Raw genomic sequence first — 21,490 nt, 5'->3', positions numbered from 1 at the left:
TTTACACTAGAGCTCAGCCTTCAGATCTCCATGGCAGTCTCCCTGCAGTTCCCCCGTTGGATGGAACTGCTACCTATTCTAACAACAATCACATGACATTTTGGATATGCAGTTTGTATTGTATATGAGTCACAGGGGTGGGGAGAAGCAGGGATATTTGTTTATCATTGTACCACATGCGCAGTTTGCTGTTTGAAAACAGCACTATTGCATTACAACAGCTTCCTGTGCTGGGACATGTGGTAAGCAGTCTTTTCCAGGTGGTGTTCTAACCAAAATGGGGAGGAGGCAGAGACGCGGAACATATTGGCGTACTGATAAGACGGAATTGTGTTTGAAGATGATTCTGCAAACTGAGGGGATAGAGCATATAATGGCTAGCACTCCTATCCCTAATTCTCAAATATTTGTCAAAGTCTCTCGCTTAATGAGTCAGGAGGGCTACGTAACGGATAAGGCCCAGGTGGTCTCCAAATTCAAAAGAATAAAAAGTGCATTCTTCGATGCCATGGAAAAATGGGGGGGGGATTCCCAGAGAATAGAGACCACCATTCTATAAACAAATGTGATGGCTATGGAAGGCCTGTGGGAAGCCATCGTGGGAGGACAGGCACCCTCCAAGTAAGTATTGTCTCTTAAAGAGTTTTTTTTAAATTCTTTATTGAAATTTCAAATACACTCAACAAAATTTTTCTGCTGCAAAAATTATAGAAAAGGATTGTTAATTCCTTCACATTACCCAAGTCTGCAGTGTCGTAACACTTGCATGTTTACATATGTGAATTTTGATAGTAAGTTTGTTTGCTCTGTTCCATTTCTAATAGAACATTTGTAATTTGTGATTACCCTTGCACTGAAAAAAAGGCCCTAAGTGGAATTAATGTTCCAAGCCTTACCTATGTATTAACATATGTTTTTTAGCGGCAAGAAGAAGAGTACTCCAAAGAAATAAAATTACTGAAGAAATACAAAATGAATTAAGTGCGTAAGATGAAGATGTGCCCAGACTAGAGGTAATCGTTCGCCATCAACCTGTGGAGGAAAGTGGATATGACTCAGGTACGCATCGTGTTCCCTTAAGTCCTGCTAGCATTTACCCATTTTTCATTGCACTCTGCAATTGTATTTACTATATCCATTACTTTTTATTCGCAGTTCATACATTCACAGACAGTGCTGTTCAAACTGACCCTATGGTGAATAAATCCACACAGACCACAAGCCTTGATGGCATCATGCGGAATATAAGTGGTCTGGATCGCAAGGTCAATGCTACACGTTAGGGTACATTTTAGTTGCCTACCATATGTTTATTATGCATTTCACATGTTGCTTTGAATTTATAATTAAAACCTCAACTCTTAGTTTGAATTTGTTGTGTTCTAACTTTTCTGTTTTTTTCTTTCCCCCCCCAGTTAAGATGCTGTTTGACAAAGTTGAACAAATAAGGAATGAAGTAACACAACTAAGAGAGATGATACCTGCATCTGACAGAAGTGAATAAAAGGACCATAGCATTTTTTCTCTGATGTAAAAGAGTTGTTTATGTTTTCTAAATTAATTTTGTTACTCAATATGAGAGGGGGTTTGGGGCGTATTTTTCTCTGATGCAAAGAGTTATTTATGTTTTCTAAATATATTGTGTTACTCAATATGAGAGGGGTTTTTTTACGTATTTTTCTCTGATGTAAAGAGTTATTTATGTTTTCTAAATTTATTTTGTTACTCAATATGAGGGTATTTTTACTTATTTTTCTCTGATGCAAAGAGTTATGTTTTCTAAATTTATTTTGTTACTGAATATTAAAAAAGCCAGCACCTTGGATTACAGATATTTATTTTTACTTTTATTTTTACTTTTATTTTAGTACTCATCTTTGTAAGAAAACAACAGAAATAACCATGTTGCATTTACAGTAGGGCCCCGCTAATATGGTGGGTTAGGGACCAGGCCCCCGCCATAAAGCGGAAATCACCGTAAAGTGGGGCCCCATAGACTATAATGGGCCACGTCGTGAAAAAATGATGCCAAAACAGCAAAATTGGCTTTAAAACGGGGAATTTCCCCTGCTTGAAAGCTGCCACATCAGCAGAACCCCGTAATGCGGAACGCCGTAAAGCGGAACGCCGTAAAGCGGGGACCTACTGTAGTTTGAAGAAAAAATATGTTCCTAGACAGAATTTAATGGCTTAAATAAAGAAAACTTGTTTTATTGAAAAGGGTTGTTTTTTTTAAAGAAAACAATTGTAGGGGTTGTTTCATACATGAAGAAGCCCCTCCGCATGCCAGCTTGTGTGGTGAAGTGGTTAGAGTGTCGAACTAAGAACAGGGAGACCAGAGTGCACATCCCTATAGGACCAGCCAGTCACAATTTCTCAGCCTATGTTATAAGGGATAAGGGATATCAATGAAATATGAAGATATGGGAACTTTAAAGAAATAATTTATTTTACAGAAAAGGTTGAATTTTTTATTTTAACAGTTACATTTATGGTTAATGTCACAAAGATATACAGTATTATGCATTTTAAAAAGCCCTGTTTTAAAGATTTTGTAAGAGCCAAATACTGGCTTGCAGTCCAATATACGCTTTTCCTCAGGCCCAAATCTTAAAACTAAAAAGAAATTAAATAGTGCCGTAATTGAGATGAGATTCCTCAGACTGCATACACGTCATACATTAAAAGCACCTCCTCCCCAAAGAATCCTTGGAACTATAGTTTGTTAAGGATGCTGAGAATTGTAGCTCTGTGAGGAATAAGCTACAGTTCCCAGAAAATGTACATTTAATGTGAATTAAATGTATGGTGTGAATGCAGCCTCATAGCAAGAACTAAAGAAAGGTTCATCATTAGATATTCAAGATTAAGGCTGCAATCTTAACCTCACCTGGGAGCAAGCCCCATTTAATTCAATAGGGTTTACTTCTAACTTGACATGGTTAGGATTACACTGAAAATTGGTGTGCATACCCACCACAAAATCAGTAGGAAGAGGACTTGGATGGACTCAATTTGATACATTTGCTCTGAGGAGGGAGCTGATGCTCCTCATCCCATTACCATGGTTCAGAGATGGCCTTAATAATACAACAGCTCTAGAGTGTGAACAGATAACTGTTGACTCAGAGGGTGTAGATAGATCTCCATTTCATAAATGCAGATTGCTTCTTTTTATTTATTTATTTATTTTATATCCTACCTTTCCTCCAAGGACCTCAAGGTGGCATACAAACAGGGTTCTCCCCCTCCCAATTTTATTCTCACAACAACCCTCTGAAGTGGGTTAGGCTGAGAGACAGTGACTAGCCCAAGATCACCCAGTGAGCTTCATGGCTGAGTGGGGGTTTGAACCCTGGTCTCCCAGGTCCCAGTCCAACACTCTAACCACTATACCACACTGGCTTCTGAGTTCTGTCATACTTTTTAACCCCGTTTTATTTACATATTCCCATCAATGTGATTAACAGGCAAGATAAATCATACTGTATGACATATGGTAATCACCATTGGTTTATTTCATTCTGGATTAATTTACTTGAAATGTTTTCATCATCTCTAATGTGAATTTGAAAGATCTCCTCATGCTTCATAAGTTAGGGAGGATTTAATAAAATCTACAAGCCTGACCCCTTACTCTCCCCCCCCATTTTGGTCAAATCATAATTCTTGCCCACCCCCACTTTGCCTTCCAAAAACAGGTGGGCCATGAGAGAGCCAGTGTGGTGTAGTGGTTAAGGTGTTGGACTACGACCTGGGAGACCAGGGTTCGAATCCCCACTCAGCCGTGAAGTTCACTGGGTGACCTTGGGCCAGTCACTGCCTCTCAGCCCCAGATGAAGGCAGTGATAAACCCCCTCTGAATACCGCTTACCATGAAAAATCCTATTCATAGGGTTGCCATAAGTCGGAATCGACTTGAAGGCAGTCCATTTCCGTTTCATGCTGAATCGAGCGGAGGCTTGCCTCTGTCTGCCTCCCCCTGTAATGCAAGCATTTAAAGCACATTGTCACAATACATACAGTTCAGAACAGATTAGATCTCCTTCACGTACAAGTTAGTTTAAGGGTGGCCTTTTGTAGTAGGGCCCAACCAGCTATGACAATTACAACCAGTTTAAAGCCCGGCAACTTGCAAAACCTGAAGCACCCAATGATTGCTGGAAGTGTTTACAAAAAATAATAAGAAGATCGATGGGAGATGACATAAGAACTATGGCAATGTTACAGGATGAACAGATTCCCTTTTTTGGAGAAAAGGAATTTGTATACGTTGCTTTCATACCTTGTTGCTTGCATACGTTGTTTATATAACTGATTGTTTATATAACAGTGCTGTGCAAGCCTGTGCGTGTTGACTTAGAAGCAAGTCCCACTATGCTCAGTGGGACATACTCCATGATAAGTGTGTGTAGGACTGCAGCTTAAGACTGTGACCCTAAATACAGTTACTTACAATAGTATAGTGGCAAATTCAGAAGTGCAGGGTCCCTTCATGTTAATCACAGCCATGGACCCTCCCTGTTTTTTGTTTTGCTGTGGGGTTGAGAATGAGATCCTTGATAATGCCTAGGAACCAATAAACATGAAATAGGAGTGTTAGCTATTGAGAAAGGTCTTTTCAGTGTTTGACTCACCTCCTTTTACTCTGGTTGGCTCCAATCCACAGGAAAGGATAAGGCAGCATGTTAGAAGACTCTTCTCAGTGGCTAACATACTTCCCTTTCATGCTGATTGGCCTGTAGGATGTTGCAGACAAAGTAAAGGGTCTAAGATCCCCCAAGACTCTGCACAACAACACCCCTGGTTACTCAGGACTAAGCCTCATTAAGCATAGGTGGGACTTCAGAGTCATCATGCATAGAACTGCACTATCTAGAATTCCCAGCCTGGGCCCTCCAGATTGTTTTTGAACTATAACTCCCATCATCCCTGACCAGTGCCCAAGCTGTCTTAGGCTGATGGGAGCTGGAGTCCAACAACATCTGACTGAACAGCACCAGGCAGAGGAAAGCTGGTGTAGAACTGGATAGCTGATCAGATTCTGTTTAGGTGGAATCATATGTAGTTTGAGTCACATGCACATCCTGTGACAGGTCATGCCAAAAGTTATCAGACGGAATATTTCTTCTGTTGTAGTAGTAGTAGTAGTTGTTTAGATTTCTTACCTGCCCCTCACCACAAGGTCCCAGAGCAGGTTACAGCAATTTTAAAATCAGTTTCAAACAAATACAATCACAATAATAGAGTGGGTCCTAAAATATATCCTATCTTTGTATTTTCCATTTCTGACAATTGACCAAGAGGATAAAAATAAAACCAAATTCTGGTTAAATTCTGTTAAAGCAGGTAAGTTCTCAAGGTGGGCTGTCATCTGTTAGTATGGGCAGTTGACCCCAGACTAAGATAGCTATAAGTATATTCAGGCACACATAGTTCATGCATACATAGCTCATTGTGGCTTCCAGAACATCTCCAGGCAGGCTTGAACTTAGGGCCCTCTCATTTTAGAAATTAAGTACTGCTCAGTTAATAAGGGAAAGGTGCTCTTAAGTAATTATACTTAATTACATACCGCCTACAATCAAACAGGAGCAGCTCCTTAGTGTGATGCCTCTTGGTTTTTAAGCTTTCTATCATTATGAAGTTTGAACATTACTATTTAAGTGGTTGTTATCTGCCCTGATAGGACTTGATGGATTCTAACTATTAATATGTTAAATATTAGTATGACTTCATATGTACCCAAACTGAACTCCAATGAACTTGGTGTAAATTAACCCTTGCCCTTATTCTGATAAATTGAATGTCAGTTCCTCTTTCATTGTAAATAACTGGGAGGAGGGGGAATGTTTAAGCCAAGGGCTTAAAGGGTTAAATAAAATCTCCTTCCTTCCTTCACCGGGGTCCTGATCTTGATCCCACACACAGAGAGCTGCTATATAAAGTTTTTTTAAAAAAAAACATGCAGGACAAAACTATTTCTGGAGTATGGTTCAACCCTTACCAATCAATGGAGCTCGCTACCAAGTAAGGCTACAATCCTATTCACACTTGTGTGGAAGTTGTGATGGGGAGAAATTTCATTTAGTTTGCATTTAAAGCCAAACCCTTCAAACTCACACTTTCCAAAACAATGTAAGAACCAAAGCTGCTATCTTTTGAAATTCGGACTTATTTGAATTTTGCAGTATAGTTCTTCAACCAAATAATGGTTCGAAGAATACATATATTAGGGGAAAGTGTGCATGAAAATGAATATATTGGTGAAAATAACATACAAAATGAATTGTATTAGGAGAAATGGCTAGCAAAAATGTGTACCTTAGTAAAAGCTGCTTACAAAATGGTTTATTAGGACAAATTCACACTAAAATGCTGAAACGTTTTCATGAGGATTTTTTTTAATTGCATATTGCTGCAGAAATGTGGATAACTGAATTTAAGACTGGGAAACTTAGAAATGGAGAGAAATGAAATTAACAGATCCTTCCATCCCTGTCTGGAAGTGAATCCCGCTGAACACAGTGGGCCCTACTTCGGATCAAACATACACAGGCTCAGGCTGCACATGTGCATATTGGCTTACAGTATTAGAATAATTAAATTAATTTATAATAATACCAATGAGATGAGGGGCAAGATGTCCATGATATGAGAAAATGGCTCCAGTAACAAATAGAGACCAAAGATTCAAAACCACAACATGCAGAGTTGGTACCATAGTATGTTGTTTCTGGTTTAATTTGTTCTAATAAGCAATTATTTGTCTTTTTCGTGGTCCATGTTATCTGCAAAGCTCTCCTCCAACACCACATTTCAAATGAGTTGATCTTTCTTATTTGCTTTTTTCACTGTCCAACCCTCACATCCATACATTTGTTGTTATGTGCCTTCAAGTCGATTACGACTTATGGAGACCCTTTGAATCAGCGACCTCCAAGAGTATCTGTCATGAACCACCCTTCTCAGATCTTGTAAGTTCAGGTCTGTGGCTTCTTTTATGGAATCAATCCATCTCTTGTTTGGCCTTCCTCTTTTTCTACTCCCTGCTGTTTTTCCCAGCATTATTGTCTTTTCTAGTGAATCATGTCTTCTCATGATGTGTCCAAAGTATGATAACCTCAGTTTCATCATTTTAGCTTCTAGTGACAGTTCTGGTTTAATTTGTTCTAACACCCAATTATTTGTCTTTTTCACAGTCCATGGTATGCTCAAAGTTCTCCTCCAGCACCACATTTCAAATGAGTTGATTTTTCTCTTATCCGCCTTTTTCACTGTCCAACGTTCACATCCATACATAGAGATTGGGAATACCATGGTCTGAATGATCCTGACTTTGGTGTTCAGTGATACATCTTTGCATTTGAGGACCTTTTCTAGTTCTCTCACAGCTGCCCTCCCCAGTCCTAGCCTTCTTCTGATTTCTTGACTATTGTCTCCATTTTGTTTAATCACTGTGCTGAGGTATTGATAATCCTTGACAAGTTCAATGTCCTCATTGTCACCTGTAAAGTTACATAAATCTTCTGTTGTCATTACTTTAGTCTTTTTGACGTTCAGCTGTAGTCCTGCTTTTGTGCTTTCCTCTTTAACTTTATAACCATAGTATAGTCCCACTATATTTCATTACACTGGAACTGGAACTTAGTTTAGGAAACAGACTATGATAATGTTATATAATTTAGGGTCTTGGCTAAGAGGGTTAATGGAACAGAACTGGACACATCTGTAATGGCACATTGTTAGTGGCACATCTATTGTCAGGGAAGGTACAAGTTAACAGATAGGATATTCAGATAATAAGATAGCTCAAGAAGGCTAAGTGATTGTCAGAGGAGATGATTCCTACTCAGTCCCCACCAACTGAGTCAGGGGAAGGAGGCAATTGTCTATGTGTGAAAAGGACAATAGGCTGCAGTTTTGGAGAGACAAAGCAAGACACAGACAAAAAAGTGAGTTTGGATTCTATCAGGCCAGAGGTGGGGAACCCCCTTTCCGCCTAAGGGTTGCGTTCCCTTCTGGGCAGCCTTCTAATGCCTGCATGCCAGTGGTGGGCAGGGCCAGAAGCAATACTGGGCAGAGCAATGAATATAAATGTTACCTTTGTACAGTAGGCTAGCTTCTACCAACACATCCCAGAAAACAAGAGGCATGATCAATTCAAGGTCACATTCCAGCCAGGCAAAAAACACTTGAAAAGTATTGCCAAATAGGGACAGTGGGAGGTGTGGGTGGGTCTGGGGAGAGTTCTGAGGGCAAATTAGAGAAGCCTGGGGGGCTACATCTGGACCCTGAGCTTGAGGTTCTCCACCCCTGCTATAAGCCAACAGATACTTGGGGTGTTGGCTGATTTTCTATCTTGAGATCTGATTTGGGAGCAGTGAACTTGGCCACCCATTTGGAGTGTTCATGCCTCCATCTATGCTCAACCTGTATGTTTGTAACCAAACTCAAACATCACAAACCACCATAATATCTCTAATTACCTCCTTCCAAAAGAAACCAAATCTGGGTACGCTGCACACCCTGGAACATCTCATTTTTCAGAGAAATGGGATGAGTGTAACAGTGCTTGTTTCCAATATGATTGATCAGTTGCTGATTGGTTGTCTGAGGATGGTAGCTCTCTTTCTCCTTAGGCCACAAATACAAAGGGCTCCAGACTACTTGTTTCTTCAGCATTCATGCTGATTTGCTCACACAAAGTTCACATGGTTGTTAGTCTATGTCCAGTCTTTATTGAGCATTTCTTCTGATTTGTTTAGAGGGAGGTTATATGACAATGAACACTCATCCTGATTTTCTTGGGGGAGGTTTACACATTTTCCCATTAATCATGCATTCATTCCATACTTTTCAATGCATTTCCCTGTCAATAAGATCATTTTTAAAAATATATATATTTGTTTTGCTAGGGTGACAGAGGGGTTTAATTCACCTTAATTATGCAAACCTAAAGTTCCAGTGTGTATTTAAATCCCTCCCACAAAATAGCGACAGTCTGGAGCCACTCGAAGGTTAGCAAGCTTTCCCCCCACTTTTTTTTTTGGCAGGAAATTTGGGATCAATGTTCAATAAATTGCTTTGATTTCTGGTAATAGGTAAAGTGTTTGTATTAATATGTCAACCTTCTCCAGCCTCTTTGTTCAGTCTTTTGATTCAAAGCAGCCAGCACCACAGAGATGGAATACATATCCCAACATACAGCTGAGGAGAGAAAAATTGTGATCTGATACCATCCTGGAAGTAGATCCAAGGACATCTATTCCTACAGCAATATCTGCTAGCTCCAAGCTACCTGGCCCATAGCACGAGGCATGTTCTGCATGACTCATGGGTGGGTGGTGGTGAAGGTCCAATTGTATATAGTAAATATAAGTGGTATTGGCACTACAGAATGAGATACACAGAAACAGCTGCAGTGAGCTTTCATGATGGGCCAAAATGCGAAAACAGTTGTGAGCTTTCATACCTAAAAAGGGTGGGGGGCCCTTTTGAGACAGTTATTTGGAGCAAAAGTAGAATCAAATATGATGAAGGAAAGCAACAACAACCAACCAAGTCTTGTTTTACTTTAAACACTAACACATTTATTGAGGCACACACACACCTTTTTGCGGACTTGAGCCCAGTTCAAAGTCTGCTGCAACAGACTGAAGAAGAGTAAACCAGCCTTGAGAGTTTTAAAGGCTGCAATTCGATGCACCTTTACTTGGAAGCAAGTTGTGTGGAACTCAGTGGTGCAGGTAAATAACTTTAGATTCTGTACTTAATGGTCTTGCTGGGGGTGTGGAGGGGGAATTTCTTTAGATGGCAATATGTATTGCTTCAACTTTCAAAATATGGTAAGCCAGTATTGCTGCATTTTGAGCCCCTGCTGCTTAGTCTGCTGAGTGGGGCCCTGGATTTCTGCCCCCAATTCCTGCCCTGCCAACACCACTGGTGGGACTTAACTTCTGGTATAGAAACAGGCTACACAGCTGTTGATCACTGGGGATTAGGATTGTCAACTTCTTTAACACCTCCTCCTCCTGTGCCTTTATAGCAGCGTCATCTACAGATGTTGGGAAGACAGATAGTGCTTATCTCTATGTTGCAAAGGCCTCATATCCTGATTTCTGTGCAGGGTAGCCAAGGTTTTTTCCCCCTGGTCAGTTGGCAATCCTTCTTAAAATGCACTGAGAACACAGATGTTATTTCATCCAGATAGCAATTTTATAGCAGGTTATAGAAGGGAAGGTAGGAACTAGTGGAGCGCAACGGCCAACAGACAAAGCCACAAATCTGGATTCCCTGCTTTGAATCTCATGCCTGCCATGAATTCACTAGATCTTTACACAAGCTGCTATCTCTCAACCTCAGTCTCTCCCATCTGCAATATGGGAATAATCATACTGCCCTATTTACAGGGTTGTTATAAGGATTATGCAAGATAATGTGTGAAGTAGTAGTATTATTAGCTCACAAGAGTATTACCCAAGGCCAGGAAAGCTAGCTGAGAGATATGAACACAGGAAGCTGCCTTACTATTGACCGTTCTAGTTTAGTTCTCTTAGTGCATGTTTAAGGTTTTAGACAAAGATCTGCCCCATACCCAATTATCTTAACTTTTAATTGTGTATGCAAAACATGTACTCTTATCACTGAGCCATGGCCTTTTCATTATGAAATATACATCTCAGTCAGGTTTTGAAAGGGTGACCATCCAATCTCCAGGTAATACACCTAAACTGCAATTGACTCAATTGGGTCATATTACCAACTTAATCCTAGTTTAGAGTAAGAGAAGTCTAATTATTTATTTATATTATTGCATTTATACCCAATGCACCTCAAGGTGCCGTACATGTTTCTCCCCCTCTCCATTTTATCCTCATAACAACCCTGTGAGGTAGGTTAGGCTGAGAGGGAGTGACTGGCCCAAGGTCACCCAGAGAGCTTCATGGCCAAGTAAGGATTTGAACCCTGGTCTCCAAGGTCATAGTCCAGCACTTTGCCACATTGGCTCTCATACATTTAGTGTATGTATGTGTCCCTCCCCCACCCCACAATATCTAGTTCCTGCCTTAGAAGAGTATTCTGAGGCCCATAGATGGACAAATGCTCTTGCAACATGATGGGTTTATTTTATACCATTCCTGTTCTTAAAGGCCATGTAATCTGAGATAATCCCCTACCCCTAGAGGGGTACATGAGCCTTCATTTAAATAAAGGGCCTCTATAAGCATTCATTGTGATTGTACTCTAGGAGACAAATTGCTTAACAATAAAGGGGCTAGCGGCACCTCAAAGTCTAACCAATGGCATAAACTTTTGTTGCTCAGAGTGCCTCTTCATCAGACACATGAACTGCCAGTTTAATATAACGCATCTGATTAACTGGACTCTGAGCAACAAAAGCTTATGCCATAATAAATTGGTTAGTTTTTAAGCTACCATTAGCTCCTTAGTTGTTTTTCCTACAAGAAACGAACATGGCTAGCCCTCTGGAAATGGTCTCATAAGGATAATTTCACCCTGGTGGTTTTTTTACCCCAAACAGAAGAAGACAAAATTAATTTATGTGCCTAGCCCTGTGGATGTGTACATATAGCAGTTTAAAGTGGATTCGATGCATCCAATGTGTATACATGTTTTTCACATCGTCCATATGACGTTGTAGCTTGCATTCTCCCTGCCCGCCATTTAATCTGGATTTTCCTGATCTGCAGATAATGCAGTAAGGGGAAAAATCCAATATAAAATAACATGTTACCCAAGTGTGAAAGCACTGAAGTGGATTGTGAAAGCAGGAGTTTATGTGTGGTGACATGTTCTTGGTGCCATTTATCACAACACCCCTTACTTCCATTTGTTTCTCACCTGAGCCCAATCTATCCAGTTTGTTTCCATTAGGGATAGGGGAGAAATTTGATTCGGTTCACATTTAAAGGAAAAAGTATCAAGGTTGCAATTTCCAAAACAGTAATGTAATGAAATAGGCAAATATAGTTTGGGAATTATAGTATGTGCAGTGTTAATTTGACACAGCAGAGAATGTGTTAACCTGATCCACATAGAAGCAGAAAAACAAAATTTCTAAAGTGCTGTGAAGGCAGGATGTTCTGCTAGCTTGTTCACCCCATGTAACGGGACACCATCCAAGTAGATAGTGCTAGGAACATGGAGGAACGCTCAAGGCCAGAACGCTCTAAATGCAAGACAATGGAGCACACTGAAAAGTGTTGCTAACAAGATGGGAGGGGCTGTGTGCGAGCCATATATCAATGTATCTGTGTAGCTATGCTTGAGACTAGTATTCTGGCGATAGCCGAATGCTTCGTCTCTCTTTTGCAAAAGATATTGGTAATCAATAAAGGTGTTGTTTTATATCCTGGTTTCCCATCTGGTAATTATTTGGAGTTTCCCCCAGATGAAAAGAGCCTTTTTGGTGTAACAGTAAGAGAAATGAAATGCAGCCATCCTTGGAAATTTGCACGTAAACAAATTTTACAATGCAGTTCTCCAACCAAACAATGTTTACAAAAATACATATATTAGGTGAAAGTGTGCCTAAAAATTAATATATTACTGAAAATCATGCAAAAATGCATTACATTACGAGAAATTGCTTGTAAAAATGTGTATGTTAGTCAAAACTGCATACAAAAGTTTTATTAGAACACTAAAGAATTTTCACAAGGATTTTTTACAAAAAATGCAAATTGCTGCAGAAATGTGGAGAACTGAATGGAAAAATGAAAAACAGAGAGAAAGCAAAAATGGCCTGCTGTATTCACCCATTCCTAGTTTCCATCAGCCAAAGGAAAAAATCCAGTGTGCCTAGTTCCTTGTTGAAAGCACATCCACAGTATTTTATTTTTAAAACAACTTTTTTTGTGCAAAACTGCATAGAATAGCTTATTTTAATAGCTTATTTAGAATATGCATAAGATAGCTGTATTAAAAATAAAAATAAAATTGGCCCTTGCAGATAGAGGAGGCAGGAAAGGAAAAGAGGAAAGAAAAATGCTATCTCCAAGTCCAAAGTCCCCTCTCGACCCAAATTGCTCTCCCCATTCTGCCTAGGCTGTGTGAAATGTACTGCTTATGTTCTCCTTCGAGTCATGCCGCAGCTTCCTGTATTGGGTAGGTCTGGAAATCAGAGGCGCCAGGGCCTTAACCTGCCCATCTGTTCTTTGTCTGTTGAGATGCTCCTCAGTGGGCTCTCTGCTTGGCGGGGTCAGGGGCAACACACAAATATATTTTTTATTTTTGTAACTGCTGTTTTGTGTACATCTGGTAAATAGTTCAAAACTTAACCCTTTTGCCCACTGTGAAACATGCTTGAAGGTTTGGCTTTGGTGATACCTTGTTGTTGTGCTGTCTTTCCAAGACAAAACAATATTTTAAAATTGGTGCACATGCACAGGCAAACAGATACCTGTGTGCATGCCCATAACAGACCTCAGGTTTCCAGAACTTCCAGAGAGTGGGGAAGTAGTAACTATGGGGAGGGGACATTGCTCAAATACATCCTATTTAGCTCCATCAACTAATGTGGACAGAAAACATCAAGACTGGTTTAAATGGAAAGCATTCATGTTTGGACCAAAGTACACAAATCGGATCTGTGCAATTCACATGCACATTAAAACCCTGATGTGTACACAGCCTGTAGTATGTGCCTCTCAGTAGTATAGGGGTGGAGGTGGGGATTTAATCTGAGCTGGGATCCATCTCTAGGGTCTGTTTTCAGTGCTGTGGCTCAAGGCCTGGAACCCATTATTCCCACTAATAGAACGAGTGTCTCTGAACATGGACAGAGACATTTGCTCAGGTCTTTTCAGAAAATTAGTCAGTCCTCCTTACACATCAGTAGTGAAGTGGCTATGACACTGAGGCATGATCCAAGAAAGCTCCCCTGGAGATCAGATCTTATCTCAGCCATGAAGTCACCCAGTGGACATGGGGCAGCCATTATTCCCTAGTGGTAAGACAGGGAATGGTCATGATCTATCTGTGGTTTCTATCCTGGGGGTTGTGAAGTCATCCCAGGGGGTTGCAAAGAGCCAAGAGAATAATTATTTATTAATTTTAATTTTAAAAAATTAATGAATGGCTGGTCTGTGCACCACCAACTTGTGAGCCTGCACTGCATGTGCATGCAGCCGCTTCCGCTTCCCCTTCCATCCAGCTGGCACAGTCAGTTCCTGCTGCGCAGAGAGCTGAGCAGTACAGCACTCAAGCAAGTACGTAAAGAGAAGGGGCCAGCTGGATTTATTTAAGCTCCAGCACCTCTCCCTCCACTCTCTTTTGTCAGTGGCAGTAAGGGAAGATCAATCAAACTGATTGGCTCTGGTTGTAGAGACAGAGGGATCCTAGGAGGGGTCCGCCTGCCAAAAATTAATGGGACAGAGTCCTGGTAGGGTTGTCAGGTTCTTGGCCTGAGACTGATCCTGTATCTTTAGGAGAAGAGAAAGTCAGCCAAGTGCAGGTGTTCTTGCAATACTGTAATGGGAAAAACCACAAGGTGGAATTTTCCCTTCCCCCTGCACAACTTTTAAAGATACAGAAGACCTCCTGGTTGCCAAGCCTGGCCTCCAAGAGGTCCCGGAGCTTCCCTCCATGAATACACACCTGGGCACTCGTTAAACATTCATTATATAGTTAACTTGTAGTACAAAGTACACATGTCTACTCAGAAGTAAATCTCTTAATATTTAATTGGGCTTACTCCCAGATAAATCAAATTGCAGACTATTCTGTTGAAGCTTTGAAGCTGTACTGCTTTTTGGGGGGGGACATTGGGCTTTATAGTACAAAGATGTATCATTCTGGTTCAGGGGCGTCACTACCGGGGTACAGAGGGTGCGGCCCGCACCCAGGTGTCACCATGAGGGGGGTGACACCCAGAGCTGCCCCGCCCTGCGCCGTTGCCCAGCAAGGCTGCTCCAACTCCTTGGAGGCGAGCAAGCGCGGGAGCAGTGTCGGTGGGGTGAGGGAGGTGTGCCAGCGTTCCCAGGCCTTCTCCGGCTAGGTGCCCCTCCGGCGCGCACCCTCCCAGGGGCATGGACGGGGTGGCTGGCCTCAAGTGTGCACTCGCAAGCCCAGCCACCTCGTCCATGCCCCTGGGAGGGCGCGCACTGGAGGTCCGCACCCCCCCGCACTCCCGCTAGTGACGCCGCTGTTCTGGTTAAAAGAAGTAAAAATTTATGTCTATAATGCCAGGATGTAAGTTGCAACCAGGTCTACTCAGAAGTTCTATATAATTCAGTGGTGCAACCGCTATATCAGGTAGGTTTGTCTGAGAATTAGTGGCGATCTAAGACAGTAAGTGAGCAAAAAATGATGGGCAAAGAAAGTTTTTAAAATGTTAATACATGTTCAGTATATTTTTATTGCTGTTTATCAAGGCTTTCATACAGTTGTATACGTTCATATAAAATATTTTTTAGAATATTTTAAAATGTGTTCAGTTGTCCAAATTTTGTTGTTTTTACTCTTGAGTTGGTATTGGAGGAGAGCAGGGCTCTTGTGCTTTAACAGCTGTGTGGAAGGCAGAAATTAAACAGAAACTAAATTAAGTCTTTTCTAGTATGTAAATATAATTACGGGGAAAGCTTCACCTGTTGTCATTCTCTCTGTTAGACATATTATTATTACTGCCATATGGAGCTTCCTGAGCCAAGGGCTGCAGAGGAGGCATCATTGTGTACAGGTGGAACACTTCAAACCAGAGTCTAAATATCCTGGGATCAACCAGGCTCTGTCCAAGACTCTGGATGGTTTACTTTTATCTCCTTCAAAATTTGCTAAAAGTTGTTCTATATTTTTGTAATCTACCCTGGAAACTTTTGGTGCAGGGCAGATATAATCATCATATTTGTTTTGGTGATGAATAAAGAGTGACATTATTTAATGCTTCATTATGTATTTTCTCAATTAACAGAGACTAAAATTACAAAAATTAGAATGTGGGGGTTGTGAACATTTTTGAGGTTACAAAGGGGGTCCTGTACTCATAAAGTTGGGAACCACTGGTCTATCTGAACTGGCACATGATGTAGTCACCTTACTGGAGGCAAGCAGATCTGGGTGTGGTGGATGGGAACTGCCTGGGAACCCTGTGTATTCTACCCCAAGGAAGAAAGGTGGGATATTCATGTAATAAATAAATAATGCTGCTGACCTACCTCACAAGTCCGTTGTAATTGTAAAAGGATCTCTGAAATAATGTAGTGATGCATTTTGAACACTATGCATGCTAAGCATTAGTATATTGGAGAGAGATTGTAGATCACGAAAAAAAATTATTTTCAGGCTATGTTGAGCCCTTTGCTTTTAGCAATTAAACATGTTTGGAGCCTATTGAACTCTTAGTACAGTCCCTGCCCAGTCTGGACAAAAACTGGGTGGTCTGGTCTTTGTAAGCTTTGTGGTTCTCCTTCTAATCAATGTGCTTTTCTTGTATTTGTGCCCTTGGATGTAGCCATTGCCCATGTGGTGAGGATATATGAAAAGAGAGCAAGGCTTGGGTGTGGTGGAATCAGGCCAGGAGGGCTGGCACCTGACAGAGCCTGGGTAGAAGAGCTTCCTCTCCTCTCCCTTTGCGTCTCTCGCCCAGTGCTTTTGCACATGCTTCCCTTACCACATTGGCTTCTAGCTTGGCGTAGAGTGTCCCCATTACCTGTAGAGTCAGCCTTACAGGAAACCTCAGCTAACCAGGTCACCCACAGCTTGTTCCAGTTTCCCAACTTCAGTTTTTCATCAGGTTTTTCTTTCTGTAGGTGGGGACAGAGCAGAAAAGTGGAGGAGGGATGACTCTGTGCAGTAGCTGTCTGAAAGATGTGAGGAGGGGAATTCACTCTGATGGGGAGCACGTAGAGGCTGGTAAGTTTAAGCCTATCTGGGGAGCATTGCATGTTCTGGGGGGCTGGACTTAAGCAGAGAGGTATTCAAACGTGACCCCAAAAGCTCTCCCTTTAATTTGAGCTTCAGCTGTAAAACCCTCCAAAGTTTCAGACAGGGAGCCTCTCCCAGCCCAATCATAGAATAGTAGAGTTGGGCCTATAAAGGCATCCAGTCCAACCCTCCACTCAGTGCAGGAATCCAACTGAAAGCATAAGCTGGTGCTATTCCATGGAGCTGAACTATTCCCTGGGAATTGCTAGTTCAGGCACCTCTCCCTCTCATCTGGAGAATACAACTCCAACCCCATGCTTATCAGAGTACTCTGTCCTCCAAACCTGGATGCCATCAGAGATCCTGACTCTCTTTGCTGTGCTGCCATTGTCTGCAGTGCATATAGGATATAACAGGGGTAGCCAACATGGTGCTCTCCAGATATGGTTAGACTTCCTACACCTCGAGCCAGTGGCCAGAGATGATGGGAGTTGTGGTCCAACATCTGAAGGACAACATATTGGCTACCCTTGGTGTACAGTGTAAAGCCAGGCTTGTGGTGCTGTGGGAGCGCTGCAATTTACATGCGGTGCACATGCACACGCACACCCATACACATCCATTATGGGAAGCCCTGCTCTAAGCTGGGAGTGGGGAAACATCACTGTAGAAAAAGAGCAATGCTGGCACTGAAGCCTTAAAGCAAGGCTCAGGTGACTTGGGAGGAGTGTCCCTTGATAGTTACATAAGCAGCAGCAGACAAGGAGCACCATCAGAGTCTCTCTGGAAGGAAGGTTCAACACTGGGGGGGGGGTTGCAAAGGGAGCTTCATGATTCCTCTATCACACAATTTTCGGTGTCTGTTTATGCTGTTATTCTCCGCATGGGTTTTAACAGACTTAGAGTTCTGTGGTGAGTAGGGATGGGCAGCTACATCCATTTTGGTTTATAATTTTTGCAGTCTTAAGTTTGGTTCTCTACTTTTTGACATCAGGGTGTTCCCCAATCCTCATGAAAATTAATCAGCATTTCAGTGTGACTTTCTTCTAATACACACATTTTTGCATGCAGGTTTTCCTAATAACCACATTTTTTTGCAAAGCAATTTTCCCTAATATTTTTGTATGTTATTTTCACTAATGTGTGCATTTATATGCACCCTTTACTACCATATGTAGTATATGCATTTGTGTACACATTAGTTAGCGGGAGAACCGCATTGCAAAACTCAGAGAAGTGCAGATTTTGAAGGATGGCTGTGTTGCAGTTCATGTATAGTTTGGAAAAGTATGCATTCCATAAGTACACCTTTAAATGTGAACTGAATTTCTTCCCCATCCCTAATGGTGAGGTGTGGGGAGGACAGATAGACAAAAAGCTGGGCAGGATTATGGCTGAGAGGGACAAGGCTGGGAGAGGATCTGGGTGATGGTTCAGGCTGGCTCCAGCTGAGGAGAATTAAGAAAGATGTCCGTGAAGGAATATCTAGAGGAAGAATTCCCATTCACAGCAATCTGCTCTAACAATCGGAGATTTCAGAGAGATAGGCAACCTGAAATAAGCTCCTCTCCCCTCTTTCCCCATCTTCCTTCCTTAAAAGTCACCTTCCCCCCTCCCCACTTTATCTTGATGGGATTTCTTCCCTCCTTCATCTCTTCCAACCCTTTTAGTCCTGACTTTAGTTTGCATTAGCATTATTTTTGTCCCAGTTAAATACTGGGTTTCTAATGTAAAAATACTGTGCGCACTTCATCCTGACAATTGGTGCTGAACAGAAATATCGCCTCAGTGAAACTTCAGTATCAATTTTCAGGTTGTGACTCAAAAATAAATGTGCTCCCTGAAACATATTTAGTTCAGTTCATTTGTGGCAATGCTAGGGCTAGTTACTAGTTCCCAGCTCCTTATGTGCACGAAAGTTTGAAACATAGCTCAGTCAGAAAAGTTTAAAAAAGAACTGAAGATTTTATGTCCCTGAACTCCAAAGTAAGCACTGGATATCTGTCCTTCAAGATCAATAACGTTCCCTAGTCAAAACTGTCCTGTTTGTGCAATGTTCATAAGCAGGCCAGCTGTTCCTGATCTTCCCAATGGTTTGCAACACAGTGCTAGAAGATTGCGGTGTCCTTGCATTACCTAGGCAGCAAAGTGACACTCCTTATTTTTTTGGTGGCTCACATCACAGAGCTGACAGGAAGTCAGAAGTGCTGCCTGGTTGCCTAGGCTACACCGAGTAGCTGTCTTCCCCTTATCCTCCCACCACAATGGGCAGATGTTGCCCATGTTTGTAGCCTATCCCAAATATTTGACTAAAGGGGAAGAGTCCTCCATCTTCAAAGGCCACAAATAGGGCTGCAAAATTTGGGTTGCTACTTCATTTCTGCTCTTCTTCAAACTCTTCTCCACTTGGTCAGTATTATTCCCATTTTACAGATGAGCCCTGCCACAAGTTCAGAGCTGGTTGCAGTGGTCCTGTATATGAGAATGTGGGATTCAAAGTCCAGTTTACTTACTGCTTCAGTTGCAAAGATCACCCAGAAATATAAGAACTGGGTGCAGAGACATAAGGCAACAGGTCCCTAGAGCAAAGCCTTATGCCAGGAGGGGCCACTCAGACCCCACAGGACTTTATAAGCAGCAGGATATGATAGGCAATATCTATCCATTATTCCCTCAGCCTCAATTCTCCATCTGTAAAAGAAGACTATCCACGACGTACTTTGCAGGTTTGTTGCAAGGAAACCTTGCTCCTGGGCACAAGCCTTGAGTATAGGATGGGCTCTAAAACTGTAGAGCACCTATGTGAAGGGGAGCGCACTGTTGGCTAATTCATAGGAGCTGATTGCCCTTTAGCCTCTTACTAAAGGCTAGCAATGATTAATCCAAGGTCTGCTGCGTCCTCTCAGGGAATCCCACAAAGACATCATGGCCGAGGGGGGGAAAAAAACCCCTGAGTTTCGAGGTTTCTCTGGGTGTCCCAGCAACATCCAGCGGCTTCTGTAACAGCTGCAGCAGCAGCCAAGGAATGCAGCCAAGCAAGCCGAGTTACGTTGGGGCAGGGCAGAGCTCTGAACGGAGAGACGGAGGGGTGGAGACTTGCCTCTGGCTGCCTGGCCTAAGTGTGTGTTGAGATTTGACTCTCCGATTGTTTAACAACAGCCATGTTCCGGCCTAGCTGAGCTCCAGCCCGGCATTCCATGGGGAGGCCCACGCCAAGTGCTCTGCTGCTCCTCACCAACGTCCTGCTGAGCCTTTTGTCTGCTGCACCCCAGAGTCACCTGCCTCCTGCCCGCTTGCGACTCCTCACCAACTTCGTAAGGATGTTTACTTTACTGGTGCAGTAATACGTTGTTATTTTGGGGAAGGTGGGAGGGAGAGTAAGGAAAATGGATATTCCACTCATTTGTATGGTGCAGGAGTTTAAACAACGTGGGTGTCCCAGAAGCTTGGGCACTGACCCATTATTGGTTCATGGGAAAGAAAGCCGTGGAGAAAAGCTGGGCACCCTTCGTCATGCCCGTTCCTTGAGCAATTTGAAGCTCACAAGCCCAGGCCACTGTTTGTTTTTGTTAAATGTGTGTTTCGGGAGGATGTCCTCCTTGTCTCAGGTGTCCACTGTGCTTCTTCCACTTTCCCCTGTGGTTGACTTTGGGGTATCTGGAGGTGATCAGTTTGCTTTTTATGTGGCTCTGATGCGCTGTTGCGTGATGTATCGGCCAGTGTGACTGATCGGAGAACTGGAGGCTGGGAAAAGAGGATGTGTGCTTAGTAATGGCATAAATGTGATTAGTGGTCCATCAGTGATGCTGACAGCAGGGTAGGGTTGTAGTCCCCAGTGGAGCAACTGAAGCAGGAGCTGCACATGGTGAAGGTGCAGGATAGGCCCCTGCAGTGGAGTCCCTCAGAAGGATCTGGCAGACGCCCTGCTCCTTTGTCCACGGCATTGTTTTTCTCTTGGCTATTGCTAACACGGCTGTGTGCAGCTGCTGTGAAAAAAGGAGAATGCCATGTTAGGGACCATTAGGAAAGGGACTGAAAAAATAAAACTGCCAGTATGATGCTGATATACACTTGGCATTCTGTGTACTGTTCTGGTTGCCTCACCTCAAAAAGGATATTGTAGAACTTGCCAGGTTTCAGAAAAGGGCAAGCAAAATGATGAAGGGGTTGCAACGTTTCCCCTTTGAAGAAAGGTTACAACCTTTGGGGCCTTTTAGTTTGGAAAAATGGCAAGTAAAGCAGGGGTGGGGACGATAGCTCAGGGCCATCCAGTGAAGCTGAATGTTGGATGAGGACACACAAAAGAAAGTACTACTTCATCATTAAACAATGGAATTTATTCTCAAAAGATGCAGTGGTGACCACTGATCTAGACAGCTTTAAAAGAAGATTACACAAATTCATAACTCACCACCATGGCTGTGTTCTCCCTCCTCTGTCAGAGGCACCATGCCTCTGAGTCCCAGTTGCTGGGAATCACAAGTGGGAAAAGTTGTTGAGCTCAGGTCCAGTTTTCAGGCTTCCCAAAGGCATCTGGCTGGCCACTGTGAGAACAGGATGCAGGACTAGATGGGCCAGCAGAGCTCCTTTTATGTCCAGTGCT

At 42.3% G+C, this 21,490-nt stretch overlaps 1 protein-coding gene across 1 annotated transcript in view; it reads left to right on the top strand.

Moving 5' to 3' along the window:
- The first annotated feature begins 9,675 nt into the window (after positions 1 to 9,675).
- The window catches only part of IL17RE (interleukin 17 receptor E), a 76,425-nt gene continuing 64,610 nt past the window's right edge, over positions 9,676 to 21,490 (top strand). The window contains exons 1-3 of the mRNA XM_061618883.1: positions 9,676 to 9,749; positions 16,773 to 16,875; positions 20,047 to 20,201. Of these exons, the coding sequence (XP_061474867.1) occupies positions 20,085 to 20,201 (117 nt within the window). The 5' untranslated portion in view covers positions 9,676 to 9,749; positions 16,773 to 16,875; positions 20,047 to 20,084. The remainder of the gene's footprint in view (positions 9,750 to 16,772; positions 16,876 to 20,046; positions 20,202 to 21,490) is intronic.

The sequence above is a fragment of the Rhineura floridana genome, chromosome 3, assembly GCF_030035675.1.
Source record: "Rhineura floridana isolate rRhiFlo1 chromosome 3, rRhiFlo1.hap2, whole genome shotgun sequence".
Lineage (NCBI taxonomy): Eukaryota > Metazoa > Chordata > Lepidosauria > Squamata > Rhineuridae > Rhineura > Rhineura floridana.
Note: the sequence above shows the minus strand (reverse complement) of the source record. Positions and strands in the feature narration are given on the sequence as shown.